This window comes from Ischnura elegans, chromosome 13 (genome assembly GCF_921293095.1).
Source record: "Ischnura elegans chromosome 13, ioIscEleg1.1, whole genome shotgun sequence".
NCBI classification, from domain to species: domain Eukaryota; kingdom Metazoa; phylum Arthropoda; class Insecta; order Odonata; family Coenagrionidae; genus Ischnura; species Ischnura elegans.
Genome location: NC_060258.1, coordinates 4,804,093 through 4,822,356, shown reverse-complemented (window position 1 = coordinate 4,822,356; position 18,264 = coordinate 4,804,093). Strand labels below are relative to the sequence as shown.

General features: G+C 34.3%; 1 protein-coding gene across 1 annotated transcript in view; it reads left to right on the top strand.

Moving 5' to 3' along the window:
* The first annotated feature begins 7,520 nt into the window (after window positions 1–7,520).
* Window positions 7,521–18,264, top strand: part of LOC124170296 (zinc finger and SCAN domain-containing protein 2-like) — a 32,964-nt gene continuing 22,220 nt past the window's right edge. Inside the window, exons 1-5 of the mRNA XM_046549005.1 lie at window positions 7,521–7,557; window positions 8,566–8,682; window positions 12,851–12,985; window positions 14,484–14,609; window positions 17,657–17,824. Coding sequence (XP_046404961.1) covers window positions 8,668–8,682; window positions 12,851–12,985; window positions 14,484–14,609; window positions 17,657–17,824 — 444 coding nt within the window. The 5' untranslated portion in view covers window positions 7,521–7,557; window positions 8,566–8,667. The remainder of the gene's footprint in view (window positions 7,558–8,565; window positions 8,683–12,850; window positions 12,986–14,483; window positions 14,610–17,656; window positions 17,825–18,264) is intronic.

Below are 18,264 nucleotides of genomic sequence, written 5' to 3'. Positions count from 1 at the left end.
ATTGTTCCTTCAACGAAGTCATTCTCCACTAATACTTAGAACAGCCCACGAACATGGTCATTAAAATAAAATTGCTAAATACCGCAAAATATCCTTGAAAAAAGACTTTCCCGTTCAAGTAGTTCATTGCAATCTGTACGACAATTATTTTTTCATGTACTCCAAATAAAATAAACAAAACTGATCTATAAAAAAACCACATTTCATCAGTAAATAAACCTCAAAAAATGGGCGCAAATATGATTCTGGAAATAACCTAAGCTTTGAGTGTAACACATTTAAAAACAAACAATTTTCCATGTACTCAAAATTAATTAAACAAAATGGATCAATAAAATAAAACACATCCCATTCTCTAATCCATGAGTCCAATTCCAAAAAAAAACTTATGTGTACAAATAATAATCGTTTCCATAAAAGAAGACAAAAAAATATATCACGAGAATCAAATTCATCACCTCATATTTTTAACACCTGTTTAAACCACACATAAACATATACAAGTTATTGAGTGAATGTATGAACGACTTTAGCAGACCAGAATGGAATGTGTACATATGCGTTGACCATATCAGAACAGGATCTATTTTCTATTCATGCATCCACACAAGTTGTGTCGTTACACAGCGCATTTTTGTTTACATTCATGGGTATATATATTTAGATAATAACTAGTACAGGTAAATGCATGGAGTAAACAGACCTTTAAGCAAGAACGGTAAAGCAACGACATATACTGATTTTAAAAGCACTACAGAATTTAATATGCCCTGCGAGAATTATGAGGACTCTTGCATAGGAAAAACATCTAAATACATAAAAAATAGTATTTCACAGCAAAAATATCTCTTAGAAATAACATACCTATAGGAATGAGCCCATTTTCCCCCAGTAATAAATGTAAACCACACTTTCATTTTTGACAGCACCAATATTATGTACATAAAACGTTATTAAACAAAAAATTATTTGAATAAACATTTTTATACGCGAGCACATAATTTTTTTGGTAACCATCTGACATATATAATGTTAGAAAATAAAAGAGTTATCAAATCAAACGAAAAAGGTTACAAAGCAAATATAAAAAATGCATTCGTATATAAAATTGTAACATAGGAACAAACAGGTGCAGTAAATAGCCAGGTGTGTCAAATTACTTTTCTCAACTTGTTTTAAATATTTAAATCGATATGTTGAAATGCCTAATGTGATATTTTTTGTAGCTGAATTATTCTGTTGTAAAAGCAAAGAGGAGGTAAGAAGCAAAGGAAATACATTTAAGAACATGTTCATCAAAATTCTTCACGTTCATTGATATGTGTTATGAGTTGGTCATTGGTAAATTCAAATTACTCACTTTCATGACTGATTGAATTGTAAACACTTGGTTCTACCAAAATAGCGACTTCGGTCGTCGCCATTGAGGCACCAACTGCGAGTTAATTGATGCCTCGTCAGGATTCGGAAACACTATGCGGGAAATTGGACTTTTTTCACTGCTCCGTCGATCATTGGCGAGGTCCTTTCATAACATTCAATATTGTTAACTAACAAATTTAGTGCTACATTAAGTTTTGGTCTCTAATAAGAAGTGCTTTTCAGTTAATTTTTCATGTAATACATTGATGCAGACACTAAGCATTAAGGCCTGTTTACACGATGCATTAACAGGTATGAGATAATGTACGTTTTCGTGAATAATTTTTGTGAACCAGAATGGTACATGCACGAATGGATAAACCAAATAAGAACAAGTTCTATTTTCTGTGCATGCATTCGCACAAGTTGTGTGGTTACACGGTGTATTTTGGCGTTCATTCTCGCGTTCATACTTTTAGACATTAACGCGTACGTGTTGAAGTACCGTGCAAACAAATACATTGCCCGTCGTATACTTCGTAATCGTTTACACAATTAATTACATTTTCAAGTTATTACTATAATCTGTTGAAACCACAAGTACAAACATTTATCAGAAATTTCATTCCAGTCTATATGAACTTTAAACGATTAAGTCCGGGCTACACGGTAAGTTAACACGAACAAGTTAATATCTGGTTACGTAAATGATTTCACATTATTTGAAAGTTACACGAGGCTTCCAATGAAATTAAATAAGATGCACTCACCCTGAGGTTATTTCTACACGAAAATTTGGTCAGTTCTGCGTCCGATTCATGACAAATATTTCTGAAATCATTGACTTCGATGAGCTTTTTCAAGCACAGTGGGCATATAGTGGCAGGCAGGCCATCTCCAACAGCAACCTACGAAAGGAATGAAAACATGTGCGCAAGAGATTTCAGACTTGCTATGGAAACATGCCCATACCACGGAATGAAACAATAACTAAGGACATCAATAAAACCCTCACTTACTTGTAAGTCAACAAAATCGCCTAAGGCATCCTTTCCAGTTATATGGCTTCCATCAATTGAAAAGAATATGTTGTAACAATAATCATTTTTCTTCATGCAACGTCTGCACGGAGTACCCTCAGAATTCCTTTCTGAAGACTCAGATAAATTCCCAGTGGTAATACACATATTTTCAACGCAATAACTCATTCTATCTGTAAAACCAGTTCACTCCCCAAACAAACCATCCACACAGCACTCAGTTATTTACAAATTTCTAATACATTACGTTCATTTCTATGACTTATGCCAACGCAAAAACTTGATAATAATAAAGGAAAAGTGCATGAAAAACTCACATTTACATAGGACGTCAAAAATAAATCGCATTTCAACAGATAGACAGCAAATACCACACACGAACTTCATGCTCATTGACGCCCTAAAACTTAACTGACCAGGTAAGCAACGATTACCTTACAAACCTGGACTTCGTTTGCGTATTGCACCGCTAGAGGATTACGTATACAAAAGGCCAAAAATCGAAAAATGAAATATTTCCAACAGTTAGTGATATATTGTGCTTGTTTATTGCATCATTTAAAAAAAAATATTTTTTATTTTTTTAAGTTCTACATTAAAGAATTTTGAACTCTTTCTCATATTTAAAGACTGGAGATTTAATCTGACCTTGTGGACGCCGAAGTTGGGCTTTAATTTCGTTTTCGGCCAGTTGAGTGAATAACTTTTAACCAAACATTTTTACACTACAATTTATCGAAAATTTGATGAATTTTAAATGAAATGGTCCTTTATTTTTTGAAATGGAAAGAAAATACTCTTCAAACACGGGTGTTTGGCCTGCACTATAGCTGTGCTATTGGCGGATAAAATAGTAACTAGAAATCATCGGTTCTATACTGAGGTTGAATACATGTGACAAGTGAACGTTGTGGCGTTGTGGATTAATTTTGTCGTGAATGCCTGTCCAAAGACTACATAACATGTGTCATAAATTGTTGAAAATTTTCTCGATCCATACTATTGAGTCGTGATATATCTTTCCGTCGATTCATCATTTGTTGGATTCTGTGTTCCTTTCGTTGAGCATTCTTAAGTATTTTATTTTCACTCAGCATCTTAGTCAATGTAGTTTCCTTGTTGGAATTTGTGATCTTTGTCAATACTGAGTAGATGATTTCTTTGACGATAAACCTGATTTAAAAAGTGAATAAGAGTTTGAATCGAAAACATGAGTCGTACCATCGGGATTTTCACGGAATCTTCAGATAGGAATCCAGAAATAGACCTTTGCAGACTTTGTAGGAAAAATCATGATTGTTATTACAGCATATTCACTTCGAATGTAGCATGCAAAATAACTGTAAAGGATGCCCTATATGATTTAGTTGGTTTACAAGTAAGTAGCACATCAAATTCACTTCAAATGTAACAAAATAACTGTGAATAATGCCTTACATGATTTTGTCGGTTTACGTGTAAGTGTGTTCGATTTTATGACAATGGTGCTTACTTCATTTTATGATTTAATTCCAAACTGTTGATGTTCAAGTTGTTTATTAATACCTCAGATTGCTGTGGGAGATGGCCTGCCCACTACCATGTGTCCACCGTGTTTGAAGAAACTTACGGAATTCAGTGTTTTCAAGAAGATTTGTTTCAAATCAGACGCAGTTCTTAGAAAAAGTTGCATCAGGGTGAGTACTTATCGGAATTTCTTATTTGAAGACTGGTGTAGTACAAGTATTGCAGAGTGAAAGGTGAAACTCTTTGGTTTATGTCGACAACAGTAGGAATCAAGAAAGATACATTTTGCGAATCGGTTTACGGTAAAGTGTAACAAGTCCAACTTCCCGTTAATGGTTTTTCCCTATCCGTCAATCGTTGGCAAGGTCCTATTAATGTTGCTGTTGGTGTTACAATGGCGACGATTGAAGACATTTTGTCTTCTAGTGAAATTAAGTGTGTGCTAAACTACGATATCCAGGAAAGAATGGCATTCAAACTCACTATTTATCAACTCAAAAAGGCAATCTACCCACTGCGCTATACCACGCTACATTTTTAAGTATTTGATTAGGTAATCGGAGCATGTTAAAGTGAACAAATAAAATCCCTGACGATTTGCTGCTAAAGATTGAAGTGTCAGAGAACCAGAAATTATGATAATAAAATAAAATAATTAAACCTGTGAATTACCCAGAAAATAGTTTGTCAATGCGTTGTCATATAAAGTCACATGTACACGTAAACATAATATCTTTCTTTTGGTCGGAGCATCTTCCTCACCTTTAACTACGATCTCATGAGGCTATGGTTATGTATAATTTAAAATAGTGAAAGTCCGGAAAAATTAACACAGAAAACATTTTCATCAAAAATGTAAAATTTGAAATAAAATTAGGAAATTTGATGTGGTATATCTTTTCTGTATTTGTTAAGTTAGTTTTTATGAACTATTTTCCAATATTGGAATATAATTTTCATATTTGCATCAACTTTGATTTTTTTAATCACAGCATATTTGGCTAAAACCATTTCTGTTAGTGGCTTTGTTAAAATTATTCGCATTTGTGCCTCTAAAAACCGTTTTTTTACACAATCTTTTGGATAAACTATTTTGTTTCTAAAAAATACATTATAAAACTTGTAAGTTTTCTACAAATTTTATGGTTAGCAAGTTTAAATATGACCTTAGCATAAATATGTTCATAGGTTTCCTGTGTTAGGAAATACATTTTGAGGTACTCAGATGCTTATCCTTCATAACAGTCTTCGAAATCTTTGCAAAGAATATGGCATGCTCAAGAATTCTCAGATTCTCCTACTCCATCATGGCCGACATTTCTATTTTGACGAATTGTCCAGGTGCCCTGATGAAGATGGACAACTTGTACATCAAAACTTTGGCTGGTTGTAAGATAGAGTTGGAGAACCTGACCCAGTGGAATTCCCATGTAACCTTTAATGAATCTATACCCAGGGAAAACCTGTGATAATTCTTTTTATGATATGCATGCCGGGGAAGGTTATTGCATTCTTAATTTTTTTGGGGCTATCGACATAAAGAAGGGTTATGAATTCATGCTCAGAGTAGCTTCATTCTTACAATCTATTTTGATGTCAATTCTCTTGAAACCTCTTTTTATTTGTTTTGATAACATTTTTTTGCACTAATTGCGTGATATTTGGAATGGGTTGCTGTTTTAATCTGTGGATCAACTATGTGCAATAAGTTTGGAGTGTGTTGACAGAGATATTTTCTTAGTGCATAAGAAATAATTAATGTTTTTTGCTGATCTTTTTGGAATACATTTGAGCTTACGCAAGTAACTGTGGTGATAAACTGTTTCACGTAACTGTAGAGTTAAAGATTTAGTTCATGATGTGTATTTATTTTGTATTTTAATGGTTGATGTGATCAATAACTTATAATTGTGGTTTATTAGTAAGGATCTGCCCACCCTATGATAGAAATGTAGCTATTAGAATATCTTATGGGTGTGGTGTAAAAGGAAGGATGTTGTCCATTGCTAGCTGCAGTTTTTCCCCATCATTGTGGCAGAGATTGAATACTGGAATAGTTTAAGTGTTCATCTTTTGAGGTTAGGCATGAATGAAGCCATTTTTCAATGTATTCATTTGAGTGCAACTGCTGATCTGCCAGACCATGTAATATTGAATGCAACAAATAATAATCAGATGATTCAATGTCTGGGGAATTTGGTCTGTGCGTTTGGCACATTCATTTGAGTGTTTCCAGTGAGGTATTAATGTTTAAATTTCTTGGCTTTGTAATGTGAGGTTCAGCATTTCATGCTGTAGAATTACTGTTGAATCATTGGGAACACAACTTCCTTGCTTGACACTAAATTCCCAATGCATGCAATCCCTTGGAAATGGCTTGGTGGGCAACTCCAAACACAAAGCAGTCTCTTCTTGAGTATGGCATTGATCATTGAGCAATGTCTCCAATTGATTTTATCTGAGGTTTTGGCCTTTCTACGCCTAGACAGTTGTCATCATTGAAATGATTGTCTTTGAAGAAATGATACCAATTTTGTAACATTGTTTCTCTTTTAGCATATCTTGGTTAACTATATGGTGCTCTTCTCTCAACACTACGTATCTAATGCCGTGACATATTCATCATGGTTCTTGAGCAGTTTGTTTACCTAATGTCGAAGCTTGAGATATGATTATTCTGGTGGTTCAAAAGTGACCAGCAATCAGTGCTTTAGCCATCTATTGACAGGCAGTTGGAACTTTGTTTCAAGCGTAATACATAATTGCTGTGTAATTGGTTTTGCATGTTTTAAGGATAATAATAACAGGGTAATAAAAAAAAATGTTTCATGAAATAGTTTTGGAAGAAAAGATTATATTGAGGCCTGTTTTCTTTCTGCATAAATATTACACCCTGTATTCTCTTCCAGAATTTATATTTGAATATTAACAAGAGGTAAGAGAACATAACAAATACATTGAAAACATACTCCACATGTTTTTTCCCATGATTCTACTGTCGAGAAAAGGAAAAATAGTGATTTTGGCCTTTTAACAGCTACTACTACGAAAGTGATAAATGCAGAAGCAAATTGAGTGCAAGAATAAGAAACTTGATGAATTAATTTTCTTAACTGCAAAAAATTGAATCTTTAGTCCCTCTTTTGATTTCTCATGATTTGAAAAAAAAAAACAGAAAAATGATGCATCTAAATAATCTCCATTCTCTGTCGTGTATTATGCTGTGAAGGGGCAGCTTCCATGGCCCCTAAGATAATTAGAAAAGACCCTGAGTTAACTTGGAATATCAAAATGTTCCTGTCATTTTTTTTCAGTTTGCGCTGTAGCTTTTCAGTATTTGATTAACAGGCATGCAGAGACCAGACTATTTTGATATGATAACAGAGGCAATATGTTTAACATTGTTCTTCTAAATGATTTGAGTATCCCATGTATGTGTTTTTAAAGAGATAAAGGTTTATCCATGTTACTTTTTCTGCAGAGTTTTGAAGGAGGAGGGGCAGATGATGAGGAGTCGGAGCCTTGTGTGGAGACTAAGGACTTCATTCAAGATGTCATTGAAAACACTTCAGAGTTCGCATGCTCAGACAAAATGACTGAAGTATACTTTCCTGTGCCAGACTGCTTATTGCCCAGGGACGATAATTTGGTAAGTTATATTCTCATTCACTGTGAAAACTGAGTCTAATCACCTCCAGTTTTACAAATTTCTCGGTTGTATGAGGAATAGGGGTGTGTCTGTTATAAATTTAAGTGTTTTTGTGGGAAGTCACTGGCATAATGCAACCTTCAGATGCTGTTCTTTATAGTAGTGACACATGAGGCAGGAAGTGGAACCACACAAATATTTTCATGCCAGTCAATAGCAGTTGTACAGCATTGATAATCTGTTGACAGAAATGTCTCTTATCCCGTGGAGTATAATTTTGGATACACTTGTCGAATCTCTGTTCAAGCCATTAGTGGTGGCTATAACAAGGCTGTGTCTCATGATTGCCCTCTATTTGTTCAAGCCATCATCCTCCATTATTTCAACTGAGGAACCAGCATTAACTATTGTGAATCCTTTTTATAAGCCTAGGTGAAGAAAGGATGAAGGCAATTCAATGTACAGTGGAACCTCCATGTATCGTCCCCACTGTTGTGCCCTTACTGTAAGTGGCCAATACTCTCATTCTAACTATGTGATGTTGGTGGCGTAGCTCTCCCCTCCCTAGTTGAGCATTTATATGCTGAAGTTTGATCTGTGAGTAGCAAGAATTTATGAGTATTTTGCACTGCCAAAAAATATCAATTGTTGTTGATGTGAACTGTTCCTGATTATTTTTTACTCAATTTTCTGCTGCTGTTATGTAGGTACTCAAAGTTTTGAAACATTTTCCACAATTTTTTATTTTAAGTTAATATTATTGTTAGATTTATAAGGAATTTTTTCTAGAAGATTTCAAGTTTTTTTTTAAATCAGTGCTCTTATAGAGTTAAATGTCAAATCATTCTGAAAATAATTATAATGATTTTGGCCAGATTGGGTGGCTGCAAGTGTGCAAGTGAAAGAGAAGATTTTATTATCAAATGATCTTATTTTGTTTAGCTTTTTTGTGTGGAAATGAGGTTTTTATTGTTTTGCCTTCGAGTGACACCCATTTTTCTCTTCTAGTGTCATGTGAAAGAGGAGAACCAAGATCACCTCAGTGAGGAGAATAATCCTGTGCTCTACACAGATTCAGCTGGAATTTCAAATTACGACTCGGACCCATTGATGACTGATGAATTGGTGAGTTAACTCTTGCCTTGTATAGTTCCTTTTTTCTAGGGCACAATGTCTTTCTGTTGTGGAATATTGGCAACACCTCTGAGTAGAAACCTACAGCATTTTCCATCACCTGATCAGTCATTTAGAAATACAAAAGAGCCTTCATGAATAAGTTGTTAAAAATGAATGATTAAATTCTACGGACACATTTGGTGTATTTTGCCAAACTGACATTCCAACTTCACTCACTGAGCAATTGAGCTCGCCGTCATCACCGCACTGAGCAGTTTTATTTTTTGTGATCATACAAACACGGTTTTCACTTCCGTTTGCCACCAAACAGAAGGGGATAAAGAATTGAGAGTATTACTGAGTTTTCTTTAATTTGGTACTCTGACAGAATGACCATGACATCATGATGCAGCTGCTAGCCAGATTCTACTACATAAATCTCATTCCTTATGAGAGATTGATGTTCATAGGAATCATATTGTTGGGACATTCCATGAAAATAGGTAACTTTTGGAAATAAAAATATTTTTTTATATTTAACTTATTGTGTCATGATTGTCTTCTCATAAGGTTATATTATGAGTATTTACTAGGAATTTTAGTCAAATATGTTTAAATATGTAGGTAACCTAGGTTCAAAGTCGTCTCTTCATCAGCTGTTCAAAAATTGCCATTTTCATAGGTTGTGTTGCCATATCAATGCTTGACTAAATGCTATTTTTATGTGTCTTGGTAATTATAATATCAAAATATAGTACAGTATAAGAGTTTCTATCACAAAATTATATTAATTTTGCGATAGTATAATGGTAAAATACAGTGTTTAAAAGTAGATTGTTTCTTTGTCCCGTACGTAACATAAAATATATAAATTTATTTTTTCACAAAGTTTCTTGACAAACAGCTACTCAAAATACAATTTTCTAAACTGGTTTTGTGTCAAACTAAATAATTATGATGTTGTGAAAAAATAATAAAATTTAAACATACCCTAATGTTCAATTTCTTTCTGTCCCGTACGTAACGTTACGTACGGGACACTTCACAACATAATATGCAATATACATAAAAATGAATTCACTATGTCATATCATTACTGAATTTTGATAATATTTAATTCTAAAACATAAAATGAAGCGTTATTTACATTTAGTACAGAAAAGTCTAGACCTACAGTAATTTAAATTTAAAATTGTGCTCTGGGCATTCAGGGTTGGGGAGTTTGGCATCGGTTAATAGAAGGGCCAGGTATTAAGTTTATGTCATGAAATGACAAAGTGGCAGAGGAGTAGGTGCTGTGGTTGAAAGTATGCATTGTAGTAAACAGAAGAACAAGTAAAATTTTAGGTGCATAGAGGGCGGGTAGAAAAGGTTAGAAAAAGTAAGGTGAATGAAATGGTAAATCATGACTGTTTAATTCCTGCGTTTCATTTGATTTTGTCACCTCAATAATCTCCAGTTCTTCATGACAAAAAGTGGGGACTTAATTTCTTTTGTCTCAGTGTGTGGTAGATCTCAGATGTGAAATCACTGGGATAGTTGTTCTCGATTAGATGTTTGGTGATACTAGAATTTACAGTCGCCTTTAGCCAACACGTAATACATGTTTCAGTGCGTGAGTGATTATAGCATATGTTATTTTTGTGACTGATTACTAGGAGGGAATCAAGGTCAGAAAATAAACAATGTGGACTACATGAAGTATTTTTATTTAAGTAAGTTTACATAAGCACCACTGAGTAATGCCTGAAACTTTGAAGATAAGAAATTTAATGCTTTTTCAGAATTTAAATGGTGGTGGAAAAACCTTAGGCAACTGCTGTTGCTAGAGTAAAGAAAATGCGAAGTAAACTAAATGCAAGTGATCATGATGGGTTCTTAAAAAGAAGTAAGAGGATAAATTAATTAAGAAAAAAGCGGAGAGAAAATATTACCGACAAAGAAAAAGTATGAAAGGGAAAAAATGACAGTGAATAGCAGGCAAACTTAAGCTAAAAAATCAAGCTCACATCAGTTCTCCTGAATGCAATTTTAGAGAACTGACTGAATGTTAAGAGTAGTGAGGATGAAAATGATGCTCTATTCAATCTGCCAAGGATTTTGCATCAGAATCTTCAGTAGTTTGTTCAAAGGCAAGTTTTATTGTATTGTTGTTCAAGGCATATTATGCTGGAGAAGATTATATAAATGATACCATCATCAAAGTAAAGCATTGAGACAATGTTCAAGCAGCACCAGATATCCTTAGCTTTCACGTGATATGCAATACAAATGAAAGTTTTTCAGGAGAGAAACATTTTAAAGATATCAACTTGAATTTAGACCTGTTTGTTGAAGTGAAGACAGAATTCAGAGGTCAGTGGGTTCTAGTGCAATATAATGGCAATTTATTTTGAGGCAAAATCACAGAAATTGTCTCACAGAAGCAACTGTAAGTTACAGTCATGGTACCTAATGGTGCAGCGAGGGGGGGGGGGGGGAGGTTTTTGGGGCATAATCACCCCCCAAATCTAAATTAGTTAATTGGATTAATATTACTTATAGAAAAGTGTAAGGATTAATAAAATATCCCTCAGAAAGCTGTAAAACTCCCCATTTTGAACCATTTATCTTAAAAAATTTCTGGGGGAGGGTCCCCGTACCTCCTGCTTGCCCTGGCAGGTATTCCATACCCCCCAGATCCCCACTATTAGTCGCCCCTAAAACCTCCTCTAGCCTTAATTCCTAGCTGTACCCCTGATGGTACCCACCAGTCCCCAGAACATTATAAATGGCCAACGCTGCCCGATTGTATTGTATACAATAGAGAGACAGAGGTGATTAAAGCTAATTCTCCTCCTACAGTGTTGAACAAAAAAAGACGATGGAAAATTTAACCGTAAAGATCTTAAATTATGAACTCTGGTATCTTTCTCCTTGTTTTTTTTTAATAATACCATGGTAACAAGATTAAAGTAGCTGTATAATTTTTTTATACCTTAATTGTATTATAATTAAGCTAAGCAAATACAAGTTAATTGATCAAGAAAATAATGCTTATAAACATATGATCTTCTTATATTGTAATTGGCTTAACAACCTTTTCTGATAAATGTGTTTTTGACCATGTTAACTCTGCCTGCTTTCAATAACTTTTAGCCTGAAGTGTACAATGTCCCGTACGTAACACCCTTGTCCCGTACGTAACAAAAGGTGAAAAAATTGTAACTTAGTTGAAAAAAATTTGTTAATAATGTTAAGTATATGTACTTGAAGCATACTTTTTAAGCTATATGAAAAAAAATACCACAGCATTATGAAAATTCTAATTGAGCTGAAATATCATTTTTCATAACATGAGCCAAACAAGTGGTTGACTCAGCTTGTCCCGTACGTAACAGGCACTTATTTTTTCTTGCAACAGTTACAACAAAGCGCTAAAGCCAAAACTGTAGCTTGAAAAATAGCTTAGGTCTACACCTAATAATTTATAGCTGTTTCAATGAAACACAAAAAATATTAGGAGCAGAAATAATATTTTAAAGCTGTAAAAATTAGTACAAATGTCCCGTACGTAACGGTGGAATGGCCCTGTTGCGGATTTGGATTTTGTGATGAAATCGAACAGGAATTTATAGTGTAGGCTAGGGATTCAACCTTCTGTGCCATTTTTGAATGGGGTGTTTGACGTTTGCAATGCAAGTTGATTGCCAAAAGATATCAATTTTTAGTGACTTGAATTGATTTTTCTTTTCTCTGACTGAATTTTCTGCTACTGTTGTTCTAGTCTTGAAATCCTTCCACTATTAATGAAATATTAAGATTTTGCTTATTCTTAAATTTTTATCTATTTTTTAGAAGTCAGTGCTCATGGCCTTGTACCCCTTTCGAAATTAATTTTAATGATCGGGGAAGTTCACAACTTAAAAAGTTCTTTATTCCCAAGATTTTCCCAATAAAGTTGTTTCTTATCAAACTATGGCTATTATTAGGTTATTTGAGAATAATAAGGATTTTACTGGCTGAATCATTTTGGTTTATCAAGTTAATCTATTTTCTACAAAGAAACCAGAATCGTTCATCAGGAATAATTTATTTTCTACGTACACTTTGTAATTCAAGCTTTGTTCATGAAAACTATTTCTTCTTGTACCAATTGATTAAAATGGATATCCATCGTTGTCCCTCTTTCCAATAGAGTGATCGGGTAACGTACAAGTGCACTTCTGTTAAAGAAGAACAGATTAGCGATGATGAAGAAGGACTTCATGTACTCAATGATTGCTCTGATGGTGTCTCAAATAAACTGATGCATCAAGACTCTTCTGATCAGGTAATACTATTAATGAACTTTATTTTGTACTGTATCACCATCATAATTTAACAGAACTAAAATTGGTTTCATGCAACCCCCAATTAATATCTAACGTCTGCTTATCTTTTCATGTATATGGCCTTTTTTATATCCTTAATAACCTGGCCAAGGAGAAACATACGGAGCTATTCTTTTCCCTACTCTCTGTCCACCTCTCCTTTTTGTCCGACTATTGTATTTATAAGGCCATCACATCTAATGAGGTGGCCAATTAAGATAAGGGTTTTAGAAGACTTCCCTTTCCTCCCACTCTTCTTTTTACTTCCTTCTTTTGTTTTCATTTTTTTATCTTTGGTAATCTTCTGGAGCGACACATTTTGAAAGCTTCCAATCTTGACTTTTCTGCAGCTGTCCATTTTGAAACATGGCTACCATTTTTTACTATGCTCGAAATGTAGTATCAGATATACTGTTACCCTATTTTGGTGTTAATACTCTCAATTGTAGGAGAGTCTTCTTTTTTCTAGTGTTCTCTGTGCCTGTGCTATTACACTGACTATTTATTTCTTGCTTCATCATCACTGGTAACTAAGCTTCCTAAAGCATAATATATCTGTCTGTTTGTAAGAATACAGATGTCCTTAAAAATGACAAAGGGTATTGTAACCTTCATCAGTGGTGGAGTTTTATGTTAAATTGTAGAAATTATCATTTGTAGTCTATAATTTTTCATTAATTAAGTGCATTTACTCCTGAAACAATTTTATATGCTTGAAATCGCAGTCTAAATGTTTTGTGCGAATAAGTTGTGAAGGATTCAGTGTTTTCCGGGAAAACTAATGTTTTTGTGTGGAAATATACATCATAAAAACTTAATTAAGTCACTGGATGTAAAAATACCTCAAGAAAACGCCAATTATCAATTTTACATGTAAAGAAAAAATCTTCATATTTACCCATTGAAGTTACGCAACTTTTTTCCTATTAGAAATTAATCTAAAGATTTCTCTTTTTCGTTAACTGAAAATGGGCGTCAGTTGTATCTCATCTGAGTAAGTGTTTTTTGTCAAAATCCTTGATGTCTCTAAACCAAATTATAAACCAAAATAAACTGAAATTATTTTCTGTTTTTGCCCCTTTTTATTTTCCGTGAATGAATGCTATTACCTATGGCCTCTGGATTCTCATTCAAAGTGTGCCCGTAATATAAGTTTCTGTTAGAATATAAGATGATATCCGGAGAATTACACCTCCAAGAACTGTTGCCCAGAGGATAATGACGTGGATTTTTCAGGAATTTTGCAATGAAAATAAGAAGCATTAGGAGTATAGTTAAGTGGTAAATTTAATAACAACTATAAACATAATCAATTCCTGACATTAATTACCTTGCCGGATAGTATGAAGATATCCATTTGAAACTAACTTTTATTTTATTCGTGTGAATAATTCTAAAAGCACATCTATGTTTCTGTACCTCGTTTGCTAATGATGATGATTGGGGATTTTGTTGCAGCCCAATACCTTAACTGCTTCCCAAGGTGAAAAGGTGGAAGCTCAGAGTAGGGGAAATATTGTGGCAGACCTGGACTTGACGCTGATTGGGGCAAAGAAGGAAGTATCTCCGGAGGAGAATGCCCAGGTATGTACAGAATCCTTGTAATGGAATGTAATTATTTGTTGAAGGACGTAAAAATCTAAACGTTTGTCATTGTAAATCATAGGAAATTCTGCTTTTTACATAGATTCAAGGTAACCCATTCGATTCAAAGTAATTAATAATTCAAACAAGTTATCTTATCTTAATGTAAGCAGTTGTTTTCCTTCTATCCTGGGATCGATAAACTTGACCTTATTAGCCCTCCAGTGGGGAAGTGGTGCACCTTGGTGGTCCAAAGTATTTCATGCGTGTGCTGTTATTCATGTGATGGCACATTGTGCCTGTGATTTTCAGAAGCTACCCATGATTTAGGTGTCAAAAGTCTCACATAGTTGCTTGTTAGTTACTGGCTCATGCTTAGCGTTAAAGCTCTAGCTTTACAAGTGACCAACCTTAACTTTTTTCCTCCGGTGAATAAGAAAGAGCTGTATTCCTGCAATGTAGGAATGTGGACTCCCAGTGGTGCAGTTTATTGAAGGCATACTAACCCTTCTCCAGTATTCCTGTTCTCTTTGCTACTCTGATGCACGAGTATTTACAGGCAGTGTAACCCATTCAATTGAAAGTTACAAAGAACTGAAACAAGTATTCTTATCTCAAAAGCAGCTGTTTATTCCTTTTTATGTTGTACGTAAGTGTTGTAGTTTACTTGCCTTATATGTTAGTATGTTAAATCCTGGTATCATATCTCATTAGGATGTTTATTTACAATATGACATCCTAGTACTGATAAATGATAGCTCATTAAGAAAACCACATCTCAGATTTCAATCAAACTCTTTAGTGCTATAGTCCATCTGGAGCTGTCCACAAATCACCCCCATACGGAATTACATAACCAATGGTTTTAAAAAGAAATGCAGTTAAACATTCACAGGTCTATTTTATTCCCATAGAGGTAGGAGCGGTATCCGAGTGTTAATGGTGTTTGGCTACAATGTGGAGGTCCTAGGTTTGACATTCGCATGTAGTTTTTTCTACTTATCATTGTGCAAAATTTTACAAATCTGCTGTTCATCTTTGTCTCCATTAATTTCGCTGAAAAAAATTAGTTTCAAGTGTGGAAATATATATCTGAAATGCATCAGCATCAGATTTTATCCCATTTTTTCACATGGATGCCTAGTTTCAATTACATTACTTTTTTTTCCTCACCAAAGAAACCTTAATTTGTTTATAGTATCGCTTGAATAAAATGACATTAATTGCATAGTTAACAAATGAAGATAATATTACAAGGAAGGAATAACACGTATCAAAGACGGCTCCCATGGTAAAAGAAGTAGGAAAACATTTATTTTTTAACCCTTAAGCAGTGACGTGCAATTCTTGTTACACTACCAGTGACGTACAGTCTGGGAGACCGCAATACATCAAAAATTCATTAAATGCTGCAAAGCCATTTTTATTGTTTTGCTTGATTTTTCTTTAAATGCTTAACTATTGTATCACTTACATTAAAATTTTTACATTCCCAATACAAACCAAAGTAAAAATTGTTATTTGAAACAGGATCAGAAAACTGATGCCAAAAACACTTGAGTTATAAGTACTATTATTTTGTGTCAATATTTCACCAGATCTAAAAATAAGGCCTTTAATGTTAAAGTTGGAAGGCTAAGTAGTAAGTAGCCATGAAGTTTATCCTGCTTACTCCTTTTCTCAATGCATTCTGCAGGCGATCAAAATTACAATTTTTCACAAAAGCACACAGGCTTTTTTCATTGGAAAAATAAGATAGTTTTCTGTGTTTTTGTATGGCGGAAAAAGTCTACATATTGTCCGCTACTCTAACCTTTCAACTTCTTCTTATGGTAGATGGAGAATTTGCTCAATAATTTATCCTACCTGTCACGGGAGTCTTACATTAAACATTCTCCTTCCCATATGGAGTCTAATGTAGCTCCACCATTCATTTAATACATTTAAATTGTTTAATATCTCTCTTATTTTTCTCAGACTGCTGAAGCACAAGAGAGTTGACAAAGGAAATATTTAATATTCTGAAAAATCCTGCCATTGACAACCTCCCAGTTGTATATCTACAGTACATTTTGTCTAAAGTATCTGCACCACCTTTAGTTGCGTTGTAAAATGCAATTTCCACTGGTCTCCCAGACTCTATATCATCACTCACCCTGCAGTGCACAAATGAAACTAAGCAAACAGCCTTGTATATTTTGGGGACATTGGATATTACAGTCTTGCTCAATGAGAATCTGCAAAATGAAGAGCCCATTGTGAGTCCTTTGGATGATGCAAAATCATTAGGTCTTTTTATTTTTTTGATCATACCAACGTATTTAATTGTAGAATTTGCTCTTCAAAATCTGAGACTAATAATAAAGAGGCTCAATATCCCTGCCTAGTTATGTAATGTAATCCTTCAAACCAGGTTTCAGAGTAACGGTGTTATGGAAGGGTATACGGGTTTTGGCTCATTTGATGACCACATATAGTGATTTCTCCTGTAAAAATTGTTCCAGCCTGTGGAGATCTTTTCTACATCACTTCTGTCATCGTCTGTGCTCCCTCATTTTCTATCAGTTGTATTTGTTGGCATTTGTCTACAGGTTTTCTCACTACTTCAGGACCTATGTACTTAAGGGTTTTCTGATTGCTTGATTTTAGTTTTTTTTCTTCAATGAGGAGTGAAAATTGTTACACTAAGTCTCAGTTTAAGTACAAGCTTGTAAGCTGAAAAGAAGGGAGTTGAGATACTTCACATGACCTTGATATTTCCAGGGTTATATGAATTTACTGTGAATGGCATGATTTGAAGGCATTCTCATGGCCCCAATGATGCTGTAATAAAGGCATAATAGCCTGAACTGAGTTTCACCAAGAATCCTCTTGCCCAATTTTGTTTCTAGCGGCAATTTAGTTTTTTTAGTGTTTGATATACAGCACTTTTTATTTAATGACATGGATAATATTTCTAAAATCCTGTTTCATAAATATTAGCAGCATTCTTTAGTTGTTGATTTTGAAGTAGTTGAGTTGCTATATCAGTGTTACTCTCTTTGCAGAGAGTTGAAGGAGAGGGGGCAGTTAATGAGAATTTGAGGTCTTCTCCTGAAACAAAGGACTGCATTCGAGATGCGGTTGTAGGCACTGCACAGGTAGCATGCTCAGTCCAGCCAGCTGAAATATTCATTCCTGTGCCAGACATCCAACTGCCCACAGCCAATATGTTGGTAAGTTTTATTCTCATCTACGGTAAAACCTGTGTTGGAAGATTCATTATATTTTCTTTTGTTACTTTAATGTATCATTTGTGTGAAGAAAATAGGTTGTCTCGCATAAGTATATGCATTTTTATGGGGAGGCTTCTTTAACATTCCGGCCACAAGTTGTATGATAGAAGGTAAAATGCTTATCCATTTTGTCATAATTCAATCTTAGTTGTGCAACATGGCCAATGGGATGAATTAAATGTTGCACATCCCATGTTGTAAGTCTATAGTGAATTCTCTCAATTCAACTTATAAGCCAGTAGTCTTAGCTGTAGCACGCCTTGGTCTAAAGATTGTTTTCTATTTGTTTAAGCAATATCCCTTCATAACGTCAGTAAGGGAACTTGCCTAATTGTAAGCATGGAAGAGCAAAGAAGAATACAGTTACCGATACATACAAA